The sequence below is a fragment of the Melanostigma gelatinosum genome (assembly GCF_949748355.1).
Source record: "Melanostigma gelatinosum genome assembly, chromosome: 4".
NCBI classification, from domain to species: Eukaryota; Metazoa; Chordata; class Actinopteri; order Perciformes; family Zoarcidae; genus Melanostigma; species Melanostigma gelatinosum.
The window spans coordinates 11,421,685-11,441,510 of NC_136637.1; the positions used below are offsets into that span (position 1 = coordinate 11,421,685).

The 19,826-nt window shown below is 41.3% G+C and overlaps 1 protein-coding gene across 6 annotated transcripts; it reads left to right on the forward strand.

Moving 5' to 3' along the window:
* The first annotated feature begins 2,498 nt into the window (after positions 1 to 2,498).
* dazap1 (DAZ associated protein 1) lies at positions 2,499 to 19,737 on the forward strand. Of its 6 annotated transcripts, none has more exons than XM_079267456.1 (13): positions 2,499 to 2,586; positions 3,702 to 3,742; positions 5,115 to 5,281; positions 5,824 to 5,889; positions 6,948 to 7,055; positions 7,236 to 7,284; positions 10,942 to 11,024; positions 11,717 to 11,794; positions 14,198 to 14,345; positions 14,507 to 14,539; positions 15,089 to 15,259; positions 15,863 to 16,027; positions 18,870 to 19,737. In XM_079267456.1, exons 1-13 carry the CDS (start codon positions 2,555 to 2,557, stop codon positions 19,040 to 19,042), a joined length of 1,314 nt encoding a protein of 437 aa, XP_079123582.1. In that variant the 5' UTR covers positions 2,499 to 2,554; the 3' UTR covers positions 19,043 to 19,737. The 6 variants fall into 6 exon arrangements, with proteins under 6 accessions (XP_079123582.1, XP_079123584.1, XP_079123583.1 ...); XM_079267458.1 differs by having other exon boundaries at positions 15,110 to 15,259; XM_079267457.1 differs by having other exon boundaries at positions 6,951 to 7,055.
* Positions 19,738 to 19,826: the final 89 nt, after the last annotated feature.

A 19,826-nucleotide genomic window follows, 5' to 3' on the forward strand; every position in this document is an offset into this window, starting at 1 on the left:
CATGTGTAGGAAGTGGGGAAGGGATCATTGCTGCCCCAGATAAAATAAACCAATGATCATAATGTACACTATCTGATTTCAAAATAAAAATAACTACATTATGTGAAGCAGGATGCGAAAATGTTCACAGTATAAAGAATACATGCAATTGTGCGAGTTAAGTCACAAACAATTGCGTAAATGCAGCGCAGTGAATCACGGTTGGATAGGATAAGAGTTTAAACAATTATTTGATTAATCTAGAAAATGTATTGATTCATTGATAATATAATGTATGTCGTCCTAGAATGGGATTTTAGGTTCTCATAAATTCCCTGATGAATACAGCGATGCAGTAATTCTCTATGAGAATAGTAGTAGGATAATTTTTTATTTAAGGTGTCAAACATTTTCTTTAAAAATGCTAGTGGATGTGAAAACTCTGCCACCAAAACTTCTAATCAACCATAATTTCACCGTTTTCAATGTCACATAGCCTCTTCCTATGTGTTGTATGACTCACAATGAGACGGAACGACAGTCAAAATTGCATCATCTGATCATCTTCACAGCCCTTCTGCCCCAGCTACCCATCATCCACTTCAGTCCCATTAGGTGAAGCTGAGTGGTACCGGCTCCTCAGTGAGGGTCCTCATCAAATCGCAGGTTTTCATCCACCTACCGCTCTCACACGAGACTCTTCATCCACACTGCCTTCGGATCGTACTTATTTCCACAGAAGCTCACATTCATGCAGCAACCACAGCACTCTGACACGGAAAACAATAAACCATTCCTCTTTTCTTTTTTGCAGTTCTCAAATGTTGTCATGTCACAGACCCCAAAAAGCCCATCAGAAACCTTTTGATGAGATTTAGCTCCGGGAAATGTCCTACTTTGGTAAATGTTGATATTGAATTGCAAAACCACTTGGGCAGATGAGAGTGAGACCTCACTGGGAACATTTCCAGTGATTTCAGTTACCGCACTTTCAAGAATATCGGTTATACCAACGCATAATAGGACTTACAAAACATTAACAAGCTGCTAACCCATCACACCACTGTAACGGCCCTCAGCAGGGACTGGAAACCTCAAGGTGAACTTTGGATCAGCCTTTCTCAAAGCCACAGGACGTCCAAGTTCCTGCTAAATAATAATTTAAAAAAACATAAAAAGTTACAGAAAAGTGCAATGAAGAATTAGATTGTGTACATCTTTGATAAAGTAAAATGTCTTTGCAGTCTGTATCAATGTGTTGCCATTTTAGTTTGTATTGCTTTGTTAAATACATACCATAAGCAAATAAAGGTGTCGACGTGCCAAGCACGTCGACACCTTTATGTTGTGGTGGAGTGTAACTCAAGTACCGTATGCCTACTTGATGACTTACTGTACTATGATATTGATGACATAACATTCTATACTCTATGCTGCTATGGTAAGGGGGGGGGGGAATCAGTGATACTAACCCAGTAATAGTTGTATAACATAGCCTGTATTAATGTAAAATTGACAGAGTATGTTAGTATGTACTCAAGGCAATTGATTTTTTGAGCGTGTGCTCGTTTACCGGACAATGTGCAATGTGCAGGAGCAGTATCGTTAAAGGGCCCTTTGGTAGGCAGTTTCTTCGCTTACGGCCATACCACCCTGAACACGCCCGATCTCGTCTGATCTCGGAAGCTAAGCAGGGTAGGGCCTGGTCAGTACTTGGATGGGAGACCGCCTGGGAATACCAGGTGCTGTAAGCTTTTTGTTCCTCCTCATTACAATAAGCAAAGGGTGCTGCTGGACAGTACATTTTCATGTACTGTGCTGTGATTCTTTTTTTGTGTGCAGGTGACACCAATTACTGACTCCATAGTTAAATAGCCTTCCATGCTCTCTATAGGTGAAATGAGTTGCAAAAATCATCTAAAACAATTACACTCTGAATTCTATAGTTACTTTTTTTCTTTATTGTAGGATTAATTTGTCTATTGTGTCCGTAACTTTGTGTTTGAATTGTATTTTTTTTATGCATTTATACCACATATGTTTTTGTTGTAGGCAGGTCTATCGTAAAATATATTGTTTTCTATTAGACTAAATGTTTGAATTCAGGAGTAACATAATATAACCTCCTGACCTATAGACAGAATGCTCCCAACAGGAAGATAACCATCGGATAACACTATCTTTTCTTTTATCCCACCTAAAATAATCCGTCCACACGTTAGATACCTTTGTATTCTGTCGTCAATCCATGATGTCTTAAGAGGGCTGTCTACTTTTCATTGTTTTCATTTTCACTTATTGTTGTTAGGGCTGTTTCTTCAACACATTTCCTGATAGGAATGCTTAAAACACCTCCGGATGTAAAGCATTTATAGATAGTGGGATAGTTAGAACTAGTAGAGTGGTTGGTTGTAATGTTCCTTTAAAGGCCGCTGCCCCCCTGCAGCGTCGTCATTGCGCAGAACAGTTTGAACCAAAAAGCGGAGTGACCTTCCTCCGCTCTCAGTCTGAGACGGGCACCACTGAAGCAATAAGCCGGTCACAGCTCCGACAGTCTCCCGCTTTAGCCTCAGAAATGAACAACAACTTAGTCGGAGATGAAGTCGGGTAAGATCCATTTAACGACGCCTTCCACTGCGGACGCATGACACTGTGCATTGTATTGTTAACTTATAATTAGCGTACTGACTTGTCAAGCTGTCATCTGACAGCTAGCGTTAGCTATCAAGCTAAGCTAGCTGTAGTAACTTAGCGAGAGATCGCTAGCCCGAGGAGAGACGGACAAAAAAGTGAAAGTAGTCATCAAAGTGGCTCAGTTGTTACTGTTTTTGCTTACGGTGCAATACAATCTGCGCGGCAGTACTCCAGACATGCATCGTGCATGTCTGGAGTACTGCCGCGCAGATTGTCAGGGGAATGTATTAAAGCGTAATTAGTTATTTCAGTGTTGTTTTCAGTTAGCACCTGAGCTAGCTCCGCTAACGAGTGCCAGCGAAGCGAGAGTCTCCTCTTCTCGACTTAACCGATGCGAGGAGGGCATTTAGCGGGCACTGCTGGAGGATGGAGCCTCCTCCTCCTGCACTAACCCCCACACTTCTGTCACAGCTGCTACATTATTCATCACGGATGTGTGTTCAGCAGCGATCTTAATACATGCATTAACTCGCAAGCTGGTTTTGATATTAGCGCCACTTAAACTGTCGTTAAACTTCCAGTTGTGCAGTCACCGGTCCGCATGCATGGAGCCGAGCAGCCGCTCTCTCGTCCTCCGCTCGGATACTCGGTGCTTCAGAGGTGGAGGCTGGAGCCGGTGGCACACAGTCACTAGCTTGCTGCAGCTTCTGGACTCGGTTTGTCAGCAGAGTGCTGTGTTAGCTAAACGCTGTGGCTCTATGGCTCTGTCCCGGGGTAACTTACGTGGCAGGAGGTTCATACAAAAGACCAGTCAGCTGAAGCTGTGTGTGTATGTCTCCCTGCTCTGCACCAGCGTTGCCTCATGTTGTGTAATATCAGTGTACTTAGCTCTTCAGTCAGTTGGAGCGTTGTTATGGCTCTGAAGCTGTGCTGTCAATCTTCTCCTCTGCCTGTGTTTTCAGCCTCTCCGTGGTTGTTATCATGCCTTTTTGTACGTGACTTGTATAACTATAAGTTTGTCCTTTACTCTGATTCAAAGTGATGGTTCATGATATACTCATCTATCATCATATATCTACTTTTTTCAGGAAACTTTTTGTGGGAGGATTGGACTGGAGTACCACACAAGGTTAGTTACGCTGTTGCAGTCACTTCGTACAGGCAGTATTGTTAATTAACAGGAATTTGTTGGATGTATTGGATTGTTTTGCTGTCGGACTGAAGAACCTTGTTGGTCATTTGTTGGGACTCTCGCTTGGAGTTTGAATCAAAGTTGAATAAAGTCTTAATAGATGCTCAGGTTATAAGAAATAGAAGTAGAGCTGGGCAATAAAATACAACTTTTGCATGTGACAGTTGGTGCTGTCATACAATCATTCAAATAAGGGTGTCTTGTATGATTGGTGTCTGACAATCATTACCAACGTGGGTGTGGTGGTCTAAGAGATAGAGATGGTCTTGCTTATTTAGCATCTATTATTGTCGCTGATATCAAGTGTATGATGACAGTGATGCACATCGTATCATACAACATCAATTAGATAAATTAACACCACTGATGCATAATGAAAAGTATAACATATCAAGATACGTTATTGACATTATTATTACATTGATATAAGTACTGTTCCTCTTTATATAATGTATTTGAAATATGTCATTGGGATTTTCTCCATTTTCACATTGCAAAATGACGAATGATCAGTTGCAAACTGCAAACCCCGGTGGTGGAGTCTACATTAGACGGTCTACATTGGGTGCATACATTCCCCACCACAGACTAGCCCAGAGATGGTGTAGTCTTCAGTCGTTTTACTGGCTCATGCTTGATTGGCCATTGTGTAACTTTAAACAAGGACTTGCCTGTGTAAACAGCACATTGCTAACATTACGATCTGAACCACAGCTCTGCCTAACTCTGAGCTTGTTTCTTCAGCGATGCCCCAGGGCTTCCCAGCAATGAGAAAAGCAATTACGATAGCCCTCTCCGAAGTGGCTCCTCGTGTGTTCAAGCTGGCACTCTTTGCTGCTGTGGCGTTACAGTAGTCCGTTGTTGTCTATTTGGTGCCATTTAACATGACAGTGTGTCAGTGCTTTGTTCGCTCTTTAGGAATGTCATAATGTGAGTTGAACGTGACTGCACTGTGTTTATTATGTTTTTACATTAAAAACCAATGGTAAAAATCCCAATGTTATGCCATAAGACACAACCACGGTCACTGGATGACTTATTGTCTTCCCGATGTACTTTCATGGAGTGCTGCTTGTGTTTTTCCCCCCACACCTGTTTTACTGCAGGTTGAAGTGCTGAAGATATTTTCTTAGCATCATTTATCACAATGAAAGCATGAGTTCTATAAGTCATGACTACACTTCTTTATGTTCACGAGGCAAGCTGGAATGGGTTATAGCTCCAATTATAATTGCACTATAGTTGTATGTTTCTGTGCTAATTGTCATGAAGCGCCACTGTTATGCAATTTCTCTCTTTCTCTCCTCAGAGACACTTAGGAACTACTTCTCACAGTACGGGGAAGTAGTAGATTGTGTCATCATGAAGGACAAAACGACAAATCAGTCGCGAGGCTTCGGCTTTGTCAAATTCAAAGACCCCAACTGTGTACGGACAGTGCTGGAGACAAAGCCGCATAATCTTGATGGAAGAAATGTGAGTATTTTAAATCAAAGGAGCAGATAGTCGTATCAACCCGAGTGATCTGCCTGCGCATTGTGTGAGCAATGTGAAAAACCCTCGTACTGCATTTCACCATTCAGAGAAGTTCAAAGTTATTCAAGGAGAAGCACCGCTGTTCTTGCCTGCCGGCGTTGCTAAATATTGATGTTGGTTTGTCCAACAAGACTTACCTGTTTTAAGTCCAATTAGCAGAGCTCGGCAGTTGAACCTGGACTTCTCTGAGATGGCAGAAAAGAAACACACAGTTGTTAATCTTCCTTTCTGCATTTGAGGTTTCAATAAGTACTTGTATCAATGCAGCCAGCTCACCGTGACGTATTGCTACCGTTGCTCTGTTTAAGAAGGCGGAGAAGGGCATAACGTTTAATTGGCCATATATTCAAATGAATGTCCGTACATGTGTTTCCCTGTTGTGTGAGGCGAGCCGATATACTGTGATGGGTTCAGTGACGAAGAACATTTGAAGGTGCCTTTATTTGGGGCTAAGGTGGCACGTTTTCTCTCTCTGCTGTCAGATTGACCCGAAGCCGTGCACTCCCAGAGGAATGCAACCGGAAAAGACTCGAACCAAGGAGGGCTGGGTAAGAAAAATCTGATTTCTACTGGGTATGATAGGAGTTATATAGGACTCAGGTCATCCGTCTCTCCAGCCCCTACTTCTGAGGTTGGACTCTCTTCACGGCCATGAGGAGACATTGAGCTTCGTTTATGAAAACAGTCTGACTTTGACCTACATGTTGTTGCTTAGAAGAGTGCAATTTAAAAAAACGATCTACATGGCCTTGATGCCTTTGAGAACACTAGGAATTGGTTTGGGTGTTTTGATAAATTACAGAAGCATCAAAGGATCTCTGACGTGTATCGACCTGTTTGTAATCAAGCGACTGCAACAATATCAGCAGTTTTCTTTATTTAAAAAAAAATGGTGGAGTTTTCCCACCTTCCCAGCTAAAATATGTTCTTATAACTGTTGTCCCTTGTTGAATAAAACTGAGAAAACACAAGTAGAACTAGAGACGAGCAGGAGAGTGTGACACAGGAAATTGCTTTCAGCAGTGCATCTTTTTGAAAGGTAGAAATCTCTGCAGCAACTTGGGTAATTTCTGGTTCGATCAACGAGCCACTGCAGATCTATTATCGTCATCTTGTCCCTTTGGACGTCGATGGTTTCAGTTATTGCCCCTTTTGTTGTCAATAAAACATTTTTGTTGTATGTCCTATATTTAGCTGTAAGCCTAAATTGTATGTCGGAAGCTTTTACAAATGAAGCCCTTTGCGTTCCCACTGGAACCTCTTTTCACTGATTTTAAGTAGCCGCCACTGAATGTTTTTCCGAACAAAGCAGAAGATGTAATTGTTAAAAATCATTGTTGTACGCAGCCTCTAGCCTTTGCAGCATGAGTGCAGTGCGCAGCAATGGTGAAATGCTTAGTGGTTGAGAGTAAGTGGAGGAAGCCGTCCGCTCTGATCTGTGGAGACTAGTGTTTGCATTGACATGACATGTTAAGAATTATACCCCGGGGCAAGAGGAGAACCTAATTTCTTCTGCACTGTTTGAATAGATGATGGCTAACATTCTCCTAGCGAGAGTGATCCTTTAACAGACATTATAATCCATACACTCCCTGTTTTCTTTCAGAAGGGCAGCAAAGCCGATAGCAATAAATCAAAGAAGATATTTGTAGGTGGAATCCCCCATAACTGCGGCGAGCCTGAACTCAGGGACTATTTCAATAGATTCGGAGTGGTGAGTATGGAGAAGTGCATAACGCCGTTCACATTACGACTGCTTGTATAGATGTGAGAGTTGATATTCAGAGGGATGGGTTAGGACAATCCATTATTCGTTCACATTGAGGCAGAATATTTAATTGGAGTATGTCCTGTGATCTGAATGGAGCCACTGTTTCCCTTTGTCCCATCGAAGGTCACAGAGGTGGTAATGATCTATGATGCGGAGAAGCAGAGGCCCCGAGGTAAAAGCTGATCCTGTTTTTTCCTCCCCTCTCCACACCGTACCATCTTAAATCTCATGACAAACTATTCTGGCCCAAAGAGAGAAAAGCCCATCAAGCGCCAGATATTCAATTGAATTTAAAAGCCGTCAGCCATAACAGGACGTTTATGTACGGTGAAGACCCGCAGTAAAACTCCAAAGCATGTTGGATAAAACCCGTGTAAAAAGTCAACACAGCTTACAATCGAATGGGGAAAATCTGACTCAACATTTCTAGAGGTGGAATGAGAAGCTTATTGTAATGTGAGATACACTGCTCTCCTGTGAAATTCATGAAATTACCTTCAGTTTATGTGATGGTTATGAATGTGTTACATGTTACATGTAATCTGTCCACAGAACAAAACAGCAGATGGGACTTTAAAACCTCATCTCAGCCTTTTGTCAGACGTTCAAATCTGAGAATTGTTTCCTGCGTGACCTTGTGTGACGGCACGAGTCTGCTCCATGAACACATTTCTACTCATACTACATGTGGAATTAAGAATTATATTTGGGGTGATTACGATAACTAATTAATTCAATTAGTTAATTATTAAATGAATTAAGCCATTTTTTAAAGTGTTTTTTTTTAAATAGTAAAATGTGTGTCACAATTTCCCCAAACCCTTAAATTGATCATTTTATCCGACCAACATCATCTTCAGTGATATTGTCTGTTGTTACCATGTTTGCTTTGAACAATTATAGAGATTTGTTGATCTATCTCTAAAAGGAAGTTTGACAAAAAGAAAGTTTTAAGCTATTTCAACTTTGTAACTTTTTAAGCACTTTTTAAAAAAAGAAGAGAAGTCCATTTTAGAAGTAGGGATGCCCACAGTAGCCTCAATATAGCAGAACTTAATATAGCGACGAGATGTGTCGTTTTACTCCAGAAATACTAGGAAGTATCTCCTCTAAAGTGTATTAAATGCAAAACGTCCATTCCTTTAATTGGAAGGATGTAAAAGCATGTAATGTAAATGCCAAATTTTAGTCTATTTAAATTTTGGGAATTGTCTTTATGAACCTGTGATAATGCTGAAAGGTCTGTAAACGAAACTATAAAAAGATGTGGAAAGGAGAGCAGGTGCTCCAAAAGCTTTATCACAACATGCATCTGGCATATTGAGAACAGTTTGAGCATCTAAAGGGGGGGATTAGTGCTTCAGAGGCTGAAGTTCAATATTACATTGTTATCGGAATAATGGAACTATTTTAACAGGTTTTACTTTTCTATCAACATTCTTTCTAACCTATTTACTGACTGTTATAAATGAGACCTTTTTAAAATCCCAGAAGACTTTAAGACTTTATTTTATGATATGTTTATGACATGTTTGACATATGCCTCACTGGGAATCAGACCCTGTGCCACCAGTCTCTGCCCGCTGACTTAGTCTCGGCTGTTTCCTCTGTTTGTCCTACATAGCAATGATGCAGCGGCCTCTGACCCACTACACGTGTTTCTGCTCGCCAGTCCAAACTCCCAGAATAGTTTGTCATTGGAATTTAACATGTATTGCACCACTAACAACCATAACATAATCTTTAATAGTGTAAACAGTTTCTTTTACTAAAAACGTTAGACTTTCAGCGTTGGAATAAGTTTTCTTTAACTTGCTATCTATGTAACTGATACGTGTATCTTATCTTAAATGGCGTAGTATGTGTTTTCCCATATGTAGAGAGTTAAGTATTTTTGTAAGTAAGCCCTTTTCTATTTTTCTTTCTTCTGTCCCCCTTCTCCTTGTGAATAGTTTGAATGTGATTAACGGTGTCTCTTAAGATTTGTCTTTTCTCCTTTAGGTTACTGTGCATTGACTGGTAGCACAGAGGTACAGGCCAAATGTAAAAGCACTCAAATTCTTTACCTGGTCAAAATGGGGTGTGTACAAAGTTGCATCAAATTGTGAATGCTCTGTGACTAGAGAGAGAGAGACAATGTGATGAGGATTTAACTCGAGCAATAGTTTAGCAGCAAGAAACCCTTCCCTAAGTCCCGCCCCTCGAACGCAGACTGACCAATCATAGCGTAGCATTGGGCAGGTCGACCCGGGTCTGACAACTATCCGACTGTCCTACATATACTCTCATGCAATCGTTTCAGAGTGTCTTCATTTTCAGGCAGGTTTTCATCTGTTAATTATTTTCATGATTAGCAGATCCATTTTTTAATGTATAAGATTCATTAAAATTTCCCATAGCCCATAATGATGTTTTTTTCTGACCAATCTTACAAAAAAGAAGTATTTATATTCAAGAAGCCGAAAACATTTTTTAAAATTTTAATTTCTTTGTAAAAAAAAAAAAAAAATCCCTAACCCAAAAATTATTATTAAATTATCAAAATAGTTATTATTGCTGCATAAATGATGATTTTAAATGATGGGCGACTGTGCGTAAGTGGAGAGCAGGGCCGTCAGAGGGTCGGCGGTTCGATCGCCGGCTCCGCCTCCGCTAGTCCATGTCGATGTGTCCCAAAATTGCTCGCTTTGAATAAAAGCGTCTGCTAAATGACTGTAATGTAATCTCACAGTTCTACGTTTCGTAGTCTGAGTGATAGTCACTCCACAGCGAGTCTTATTTCACATCAGTTTTATCAATAGTCGTAGTTTAAATTGTCAACTTGAGTGTAACCAAGACACGTCGCTGTAAACAAGATATGCCAAAGTCTTCAATGTGTCAACTTGGTTTTATATTTAGAATAAGGACGGGTCATTGACAGATGTTATTAATAGCGATAGATCATGAGGCTGGGGAACGCCTGGCATGGCACTAGAGGTCTCTAAAGTCTCAGTAGTATTGGATTCAGGTTAGGTCCCCAAGTAGAGAAGCTCACACAACCCAGTTCTGCCGTCGTGGAAAGTTTATCAAATTGAAAGTAGATCACTGCAGCGCACCGCGGCCCGCTGACGCTCTGTTGCAGATAGTCGGATGGGTTTACTGAATGTTTGTCGCAAAATGTTCTCACTCTTGTTGATGAACATTGTACATCCCCCATGAAAACTTTTGATCACAATCAGCAACTTGTGACTTTGGGGAACCAGTTGTGGCCTATAGCTTTGTGTTACTGTTGTGAGCAACACTTAAATTATCCATTTTAGGCTTATCCTGGCTGACTCAAAAATACAATACTGAATTTGGGAAAGCTTGGAGAAAGCTTTAGGCATTCTACAGTTTGTGTTTCTCCATATTTTTGTGATGCATTAACAATGGCTGCTGCGAGTGTGTGCTCCACAGCAATATACCAAGGGACTGATCAAGGTGGGGTTTGGATGAAACGGCATGAAGTAACAAAATGGAATATTGGTTCAATTGGCATTCATCAATGTTAAAGGGTGGAAGATGGACTTCATTAAATCAATTGCTGCACGCGTCGTTCTTCATGTTTAGCAGTTAAGCAGTTCTGTATTGTTATCTTCACTAAATATTTCCCTGCACAGTAAAGAAAGAACGGTTCCTTCAATCCCCCGGGCATTAGTCTTGAAATTTGTGTTCTGCGACATCATCCGAACCCCAGGAGCCTCTTGCTCAGTCTTGACGGATCCTCACTCTGCTGAAGCCCAATACTGTTCTTCATCTTGTGTTGTCACAACCCCCCTGCTACCTTGATTCACTCTTGGTCGTTGGCTAGGTTTTGGATTTATTACTTTCGAGGCCGAACAATCAGTGGACCAGGCTGTCAACATGCATTTTCACGACATCATGGGCAAAAAAGTGTGTAGTTGTAGTTTTATTTTACCCGTAAGATCAAACGGAGGCTTGGGCGACAGAGTGAGAATTACGCTATGATGCTGTTTGATTTGGTCATTTGCGGCTGCAGCATCATAGAGCACACAGTTGGCCTTTGACATCAAACAAGAAAACAACTGATCAGGCCACTAATTAATTTACTCATCATAATATTATGACTGATAATAATATTTTTTGTTCTGCCTCTCACTTACTGCCATAAGTTATAGTTTCTGGAGGCACAATGATCCTTCACTAATGCTGTTATATCACAGCTTCTAGTCGCCTAAGGCTTTGTTTACATCGACCACTCCTTTAGGATGTCTTAAGTCCATCAGATTCTCCTAAAATATTAAAGTTACACCATTTTCTGTTTTTACATGATTAGGATATAATACAGCACTTTGCTGGATATGAATCACCTAAAGGATTGGTCCAATCAGTTCCGTTTCTTTTGTTTTCTGATATGTTGTTGGCAGGTCACTTACACGTCAACATGTTTTTCTTTCTTTGTTCGTTTTGAAAAGTTAAAGAAAAAGCTCAACTCGGTGACCTCAGTTGAAGAATCTCCATACTGTGTCTTTCAGTTTTTCTCAATAACAAACGACTGTTCTCTCTGAAATGCTGCTTGGGATGAGACACGAGTCGCACAATAATATTTGCATGTCACTTCTTAGTGTTTGTTTTTAACTCAGTGTGTGTACCAGGCGGCTGGGATGGGGTTTACTGCGCAAAGACAATTCAGATTGTGTCAGGTAAGCTGTCCGTCCGGGAGGAAAACTATGAATTCATTATGGTGTTATATTTAAGCACAGCTCCTAACCTTCTGGCACGCCTTGTATTGTTCTATTGCTTTCTGGCAAACACCATCCACCTGGCACCTCGGCTGAGTAAAACAAACCCGTCAAAAATACAGCACTAGTTGGTACATATCTGGCTAGGATTGGTGCTGGCACTTGGGCTTTAAAGCGCTCATTCATCAGCCCCGCTTTTACCCAATAGAGACATTTTGTAATTACCGTAGAAGCTTTTACACCACTCAACAGAGAAAGAAAGAAGAAACTTATTTTTATTGTCATATACATTTTTACACATACACGAAATTTGACCCATCCCTGTATGGGAGCAGTGGGCTGCCATTGATCGGCACCCAGGGAGCCGGGGGTTCAGTGTACTGCTCAGGTACACTTCGACACGTGACGCGTCCCAGTCGGGGATCGAACCGTTGACCTTCTGGTTCCCAGACGACCCTCTTAACCCAGTGAGCCACGGTGGCCCCACGGACCGTGGCTCCTCACAGAGATACCAGAGGAGAGAGGGTCTCCTTTCCGCTTTCAGTAATGATTTGTGGAAGAAAAATATTCAAAGTCGCACCGTGTAGTCAAACATATCGTATCTTGTTTCTGTCCTTGATCGTTATGTGGTTGCAGGGGTCTTTTAAATAGTTGACGTCAGTGTGCGATATTTGACACTCAAAGACCTTCGCTTATATTTTGGTTTTTGGTTCAGGTTTTTAACTCTTATTGAAAGCAGCGCCTTTTTTTTGTTGTTGCTAAAAAACGGAAATTGTTGTGGTGTTTCTTGTGGGGTCTTTTGTGCTTTTATTTGAGGGTGGACAGTAGATGGAGGACACTGAATAAAGGAAGAGAGAGATGGGGAATGACCTGCAACCAGGGACGACGCCATTTAGTTATTTTTTTCGATGGTTTTAGTTAGAAACGGAAATCTAAAGCTTTCCCGAACCGGATTTGAGCTGGATTTTTGTTATAATAATCAATGATATTGAGGTATTTTTATTGAAATGTCATTGATTGTTACATTGAAAAGATGAAACCGTGGTATATGATTTAGCCCAACCTGTACACTCCAGTGGTACCTCCACTCCTTGACTTTGCCCTGGTTTCCAGCAGGAATCTCGGCTCGCCTTAATCCATTGTTCTTGACTTGACATTCCCGTATGCTGGGACTTGAGGGAGGTTGGGAGATATGAGTTACTAAATTAGAAAGTGGAGCACATCAAACTGGAACAAATCCCAGTTCTGCTGTTGGGGGCCGTACGGAAGTCATAGTATCCATCACTCGTCGCTGTGATGCCCACGGGAGAAAGCGCTCAGGTAGCTGCCGGCGGCGGGGCCACTGCTGGAAACATGTGCATGTAATTAGGTCGACAGAGAAGGAAGAGGGGAGGCTGGGGAAGGTGGAAACACCTTAAAGCGGGGAGGAATTTGTGATTCGCTTTCCTCCTGCAAGGTGACCCCAATAACTCAACCCCTCAGTCTATTTCTGGTTGGCCCCCCTTAGTCTCAGCCTGTTTCCTTGCTCTGGTTAACTGCTGGTAGCTTTGCCTAGTTACAGGAAGGACACTTTGTTGTTTTTGGAGCAATACATTTATATTTGATCCAAGATATTTCAACTTAAAGTCACCATTCTTACATTTGAGGTTTTTGTTGTATAAAGACCGAGTCCTCCAGCAGCTATCTGACATTATATTGAGGTCAAAGTGTGTCAGTCACTTGTATTCAATTAAAAAAAAAAAAAAATTCTTCCCTTTGACACAGTATGAATATTCAATTTTAGATTGACTGAAAAAAACAGTTTATTTATGATATTTGCATGTTTACCTTTTATATATTCTGTTAGACCTCAGATACAAATTTCTCTCTACATCCATTCCCCCCTCTAAAACTTATTCCAAATAAAATAAAAATGAGATTCTTTATAAGCGTTAGAACCGGAGAAAGGTAAGTTATGACCTTCCGTTAGATGTCTTTATCATATTTAGCGTAATTCATTGGAGGAAAGAAATAGTTCTATGTTTCTCAGGTATATCTGAAGAGGCTGTGATCTGGAGATGATGCATTAAAAAAAAAAAAAAAAAGAAGAAGTTGATCAATTACTATCTGCATTATGATTTTGGCCACCATGAAATTCCCGCTTGATAATACCTGAGACACATAGCTGCACAGCTCTCCTGGCTACACCGTAGTATAAACTAACGTAGTTGCCCCACGTTATTCCAATAAACATAAAGTGAGAGATTTAAAACTGGCCCAATGTTGAGATTAAATACTCATGGTAGGACAGCTCTGTCTAGGCGAGGCACTTCGTAGACCGTATACTGGTGATGCCAAATGTGCCCTCCTTGTCCTTTTGTGCAGGTGGAAGTAAAGAAGGCTGAACCCCGTGACAGCAAAGCTCCTGGCCAGCTTGGCCCTGGCCAGTGGGCACCCAGGGGCATCTTGAGTGCAGCTAATGGTTGGGCCGCACAGCCTGCCCAGGGCTGGCAACAGCCTTACGGGGCACAGGGTGAGTGGGGACAAGTCCAAGTGCTTGTAGTAACTGCTTAAATGTGTAAAAACCTGCTGCTTTACATTACATTTGTTACACTTTCATGTTGAATATTAAACTGGTTCATTTCAGTTATTGTCCCCAGATTAAACCTTTTCTCTCTCTCTCTCTCTCTGAAGGAGTGTGGGTGTCGACTACTGGCCAACCGATAGGTAGGTGTTTGATCTCACAGAAAATATCTTCTCTTTATTTTAGAGAATTGGTTGTTTTTTCAGTATGTTGCATAACTGTGAATTGATCTGATAGATTTTCAGTCTTTGCCATGTGATCAAGCGCTTATCTTGAAACGCTCGTGTCACAAAGATGGCCGTGCACTCTGTGTGGCCGATCGCATTGAACAGCACATGTTAAAACTGATTCACAATGGCTGAGGCTGCTGATAATGTGCTGCTTGACACAGATGGCCGTCTTGAATAGATTCCAGCCTCCCTCTGCTTTTGGTCAGGCTCAGTTTCATATCAGCACCTCCGGGTCAACCTGCAGCGCTCGCTACAGTGTCGGCCATGTGCTAACTCATTCAGTTTAAGCTTGCGTTCTGCAAATTCAGTTTATAACCCAGTTATGTATCAACTGTCTGTCTGTTATTCAGCCGTTCAATAAGACGCATTTACGTTGATCTGTGCTGGCACAGATATTACTAGTATTGCTTGTGTACTTGCATATAAAACATATATTCATGTAAAAACATTTCTGTAAAATAGATCTGTTCTGTATTGGATCAGGCGGGTATGGACCTCAGTTGACAGCCAGCCGTGGAACCCCCACACAGCCTCCGTCACCTTTCAACACATTCCTGGTCACGAGCCCAGCGGGTGGCTTCGCTGCACCTCAGGGCTACCCTCAGCAGGGCTACAGCACAGCACCTCAGTTTGGTCAGTAATACCGACACACTCGTGCCTTACCCTTTTGTTGTTGTTTTGACATCGCTACAAAGTACTTACAGGTGATACAGCATATGTAAAGGTGACACTGAGAGTTAGGAGGACACATTCATTGAATCTATGTCAGGTTTTCCAGGCAGCTTTGCTGTTGCTGTTGTCAGGGAGGAACCTCCACCTTATCAGAGGCAGACAGAGTGCCTCGCAGATAACCAGCATTTCATGAAATCTTGCTAAAAAGCCTGTGAGGGGGTTTGTTACCTTGCAAGAATCAAGCCTATTAATACGTCTTTGATGAAATGTTCGAAACAAACTGTGGAAAAGAAGCCCATGATGATGCGTTACAAATGTGTTAGTCACAGTTTGTTCCGGCACCTGATATGTGTAAGAGAAATTTGGACGTACAACTTGTATTCTAACCGGCTAAAATGAGAAGAGACTTGGTGGATTGTTCAATACATTGACGAGGAGTAGTTTTTGTATGATGATGTGGTGTGGTCAACTAGACTAGACTGTATGTAGAACATCATTTTGTACGTAATATACCTTCTGTGATGAAGCAACGGTCATACAAATGACCTTATTACTCTCCAACAGGTTACAGTTTCAGCACACCCCAAGCAGACCAGTATGCTCAACAGGTTCCTCCTCCGCCCACCACTCCAGGAAGTGCACCTCTGGGTTTTGCCCCGGCCGGCACACCAACTCAGGACTTGAGCAAAGCTCCCACTGGGCAGCCTGACTTCTCTTATAGCCAGTATGGTAAGAATAGCATTGTGCATTAAGCAGTTTGCTGCCCTATTCTCTCCCATTTGATTTAAATTCCCTCCTCGGCCCTGCCCATCTCCCTGGATATTTGAATGGGTGCGACTACATCTCATGTAAGTGCATACCTACAACCCTTAGACAAGCAGGAGTTTGCTCTCGGTACCATGTAGCTTGAACTGCTCCACATGCACACATGCTTCTTGCATACATGAAGGCCTCTGGGTCTGCGGTGAAGATGCCGCTGAAGTTTCACCATATCCAGGAGTCTTCAGCAGACATTTCTGTCAAGTTTTCCGGCTGGGCTGTGGATTGGTAAAAAGATTGGTAGGTCTTTGTAGGTTTGCATTAGATCATCCTGCCTTGCAATGGGGTTTTTTTTCCAGTTTTATTTTGTTTTTATTTTCCAGGGAGTGCAACCTTCCCCTGATCGACTGTACTTGACATTTGACTTGTTTCAAATGTTCTTCCTCTAATTACTCCTCCTCCACCTCCCTCTCTTCCTCCCTGTTGATGACTTTGCTGCCTTCTTTTTCCTGGTCTTGGCACAATAGCCATAGAAGAGCACCAGCATGACAGTGTTATGGAATTAGGCATGTCCAACCTGCCACGCTACTTGTCAAAAATTGTTCATCATGTCCATCAATTTATCACACCAGAGCTTTGCATGTTTGTCTGCAAAATGTGACCCTTGAGCCTCTGCCTTGTGGATACATGCAGATATTAGTAAGTCATTTTTTGAATAACGTGTCTTTGTGGTCTTTGAGCTGGACTGTGTTCAGCCAGGATAACTTCCACCTGGATCTTTACTGAGCAGAATTATTGGCCAAACTTGGCTAGAGACTTGAAAATTAGACATTTCATCAAGTCGCTTCTAGGAGATGATGTGCCTTACTTACTATTTGCTGTGACTTAAAACAATTAGGAGGTCGCTTCTCCAGTGAAACACTCACAAAGACTGATATACTGTGATAACTAAGCAGCATCTGTGGAAAATGAACATGCTTCATTCAGCATTCACCCATTCAGTCACAGAAACACACGGTCATGTAAGTCAGACGCTGGTTTAGAAGCTGCATTCAGTCTTCTGGCTTACAGCTGCTTCACACTGCTGGATCCACATCTAAAGCAGTCGTGATCGCCATCAGTCGTGACAGGTGCTCATCTTCTTCAGTGTCTCTCGTCTGTGCTTATCTTCCATCCTGCTTTTTGCATTTAATGTGCGCTGCCTGTTCAGGCACTCAGTCAGTAGCAGCAACACAGTCTCGCAACGTTTTTATGAAATGAACAGAAAATCGGAAACGTTGATGATGATGTGGACACAAATCACACCTCATGAAAGTAACAATAGCAGGACTTTGGTGTGACAGTTTTACCTGTGTAATATTAGTAAATGGTTGAAGTTAGTGAGTTAACTTCAGTTAAGTTTGGCTCACGTGGAGTTAGGAAGTTAAAATAATTTGGTTAGAATAAAGATCAAACTAGTAGTTTTGGATGTTTCAATGCATAAATATTTGATTCAAGGCCAATCATTTTGTAATCCATAACCATATATTATGAATTATTCCCACCTTCCAGGCAGGCACTGGCGTTTGCAAGACGCTGGAAAGATTTGGCTGCAGCTGGTTTCCATATTCTACCAGCAAACCCCTCAGTTTTTTAAAACTTTAATGTCCTTCTGACTTTGACCGTGGCTGGTGAATTTTGGGTTGCACCAGCCTTCAGTTGGTTAGTTTCCTTCCCCAGGTGTCACTTTGGTTCTCTTGTTTGTTTGCAGGGGGGTGGTGCTGCCATCCAGTGTCTGAATAGAAGAACATTATGCGTGTTGCACTAATCATCAAGAGAATCAAGAGATTGTTTTCCTCAATGAAGCCCCTTAAGTGTTTATTTAATTTTCTATACATTTTAACAATAATGTTCAACATTGAAGGAATACAGTATTTCAATCTAGAGAAAAAAAATCCACCAATAAACTTTTAAAGCCTTGACATCATTTACAAAATGCATATTTCATTTTTCAATCTGTTAAGTCGTTTGGTGTGTCAGTTAATGTATGTATGTAGCACTTTATCACAAACACATCTCAGATCCCGTCATTGACAAACAATAAAAAGATTGAATTACTGAACAAAGTAAAAATAAAAAGCTCATAAAACAAGACAGCCTGTTAAACTTGTCTATTCTACCCCATGGGTATCAAAGGCTGGTTATAAAGTGGAACAAGAAGGCAGCATGATGATCGTTGTGACGTACCAACACTTCAAACAGCTGCAGTAGTACAGCACCTGTAACTGTTGTTAAAAGAAAACTAACGATTGGATTGTACAGTAAAAGGGTAAAAGGTGGATTTTTAACTTCACCTACCAAATGACCATTTCATATCAGTTACATTTGAGCCCGTGTTCCCTTGAATTCTTGAATAAACCTTTTCTTTCATGCCTCGATAATGAACTACGAATCAAAAAATGAAATGTTGGTTGTTAAACGCAAATCTATATTATTTACTTAAAATCAAGACATTTGTTTACAAACTTGCACAACTCGTGCAGTGTAACAATATGATCGTAGCAAAAATGCACGTGTTTAGGAAGTACTGAACATACGACTGGATAAATGAGATTTGGACTTTTGTTGGACAATAGTTTAGTTTTCTTCAAGCATTCAAGGTAACATGGGTAATTGATATGCAAATGATCATTTTGTGGGTGAAGTATTCTTTTAAGATTAAAATAGTTTTTTACTTAGCAGTACTTTTAATGGCGTAAGGCTTCTCCCTAAACAGCGTCTGGTGACTCTGACATTAAACTCCTCTCTTCCTCCTCTCTGTTGTGGTCCTCAGGGTACGGGCAGGACCTGACAGCCTTCAGTCACAGCTTCGCAGACCCCAGCCAGCCAACGGCTTCGTACGGGGCCCCGACAGCACAGCCCGCCCCCGGCCCCCAGACTGCTGTCACCGCGTTCGGCAGAGGGCAGAACCACAACTTACAGGGCTTCCACCCGTATCGACGCTGACCCCCCTCTCCCCTCCCCTCCCCTCCCCTCCCACTGGGCAGGGCCGCTGTGTAAAGTTCAACAACTAAAAAAGAAAAGAAAAAGAAGTCAGGGAAATGTGTGTTCTCGCTAAAAAGCAAAACTGGAATTCTGGATTGTTGAACGCACACAGTTTGTGAAAGCAGGAACTTTAGTAAATTCAAAAGGGGTCTAAAGAAACCCAGGTTTTGTTTGCATAACTTAATGAACATTCAGCAGAGAGAAGCTTTTATCCCCCTACCCCCCCACCCCATGTTTTATAGTAGAACTAAACTACTTTGCAATAATTTTGATTGTCTGTTCAAACACTAGCACAGAGACTATATGTAAAGAGACTTGCATATAAATATGTATATTTATGGTGGACACAAATGAAAACAGGGTCTCAAGTTTCCTCAGCTTTAAATTCTAGGGAAAAAATGTTTTTATTTTTCATTTGGTGGATTTTGTTTACTTTCTGAGCTTTTAAAGTTTGTTTAAAATGGAGATTATGAATATATATATATATTATACACAAACTGTGCAATTTTTTAAAAAGAGAATTTTGTACTATAAATGTACACTTTGCTTGTTTTTTTATTTAAAGATGTAGACTTCCCTCAGGTGGCTCTTTTGGGTGCATTTTTTGCACTTACGCAAAAAGAAAAAAAAGGACAAATTATGACAAAAATAAATGTTTTAAGGATACAGTGGTTGTCCCAGATGTTTGTATTTGGTTGTGGATGTATTTGCTTCTGGTGTTTTGGTGGAAGACCTGCAAAGTAAA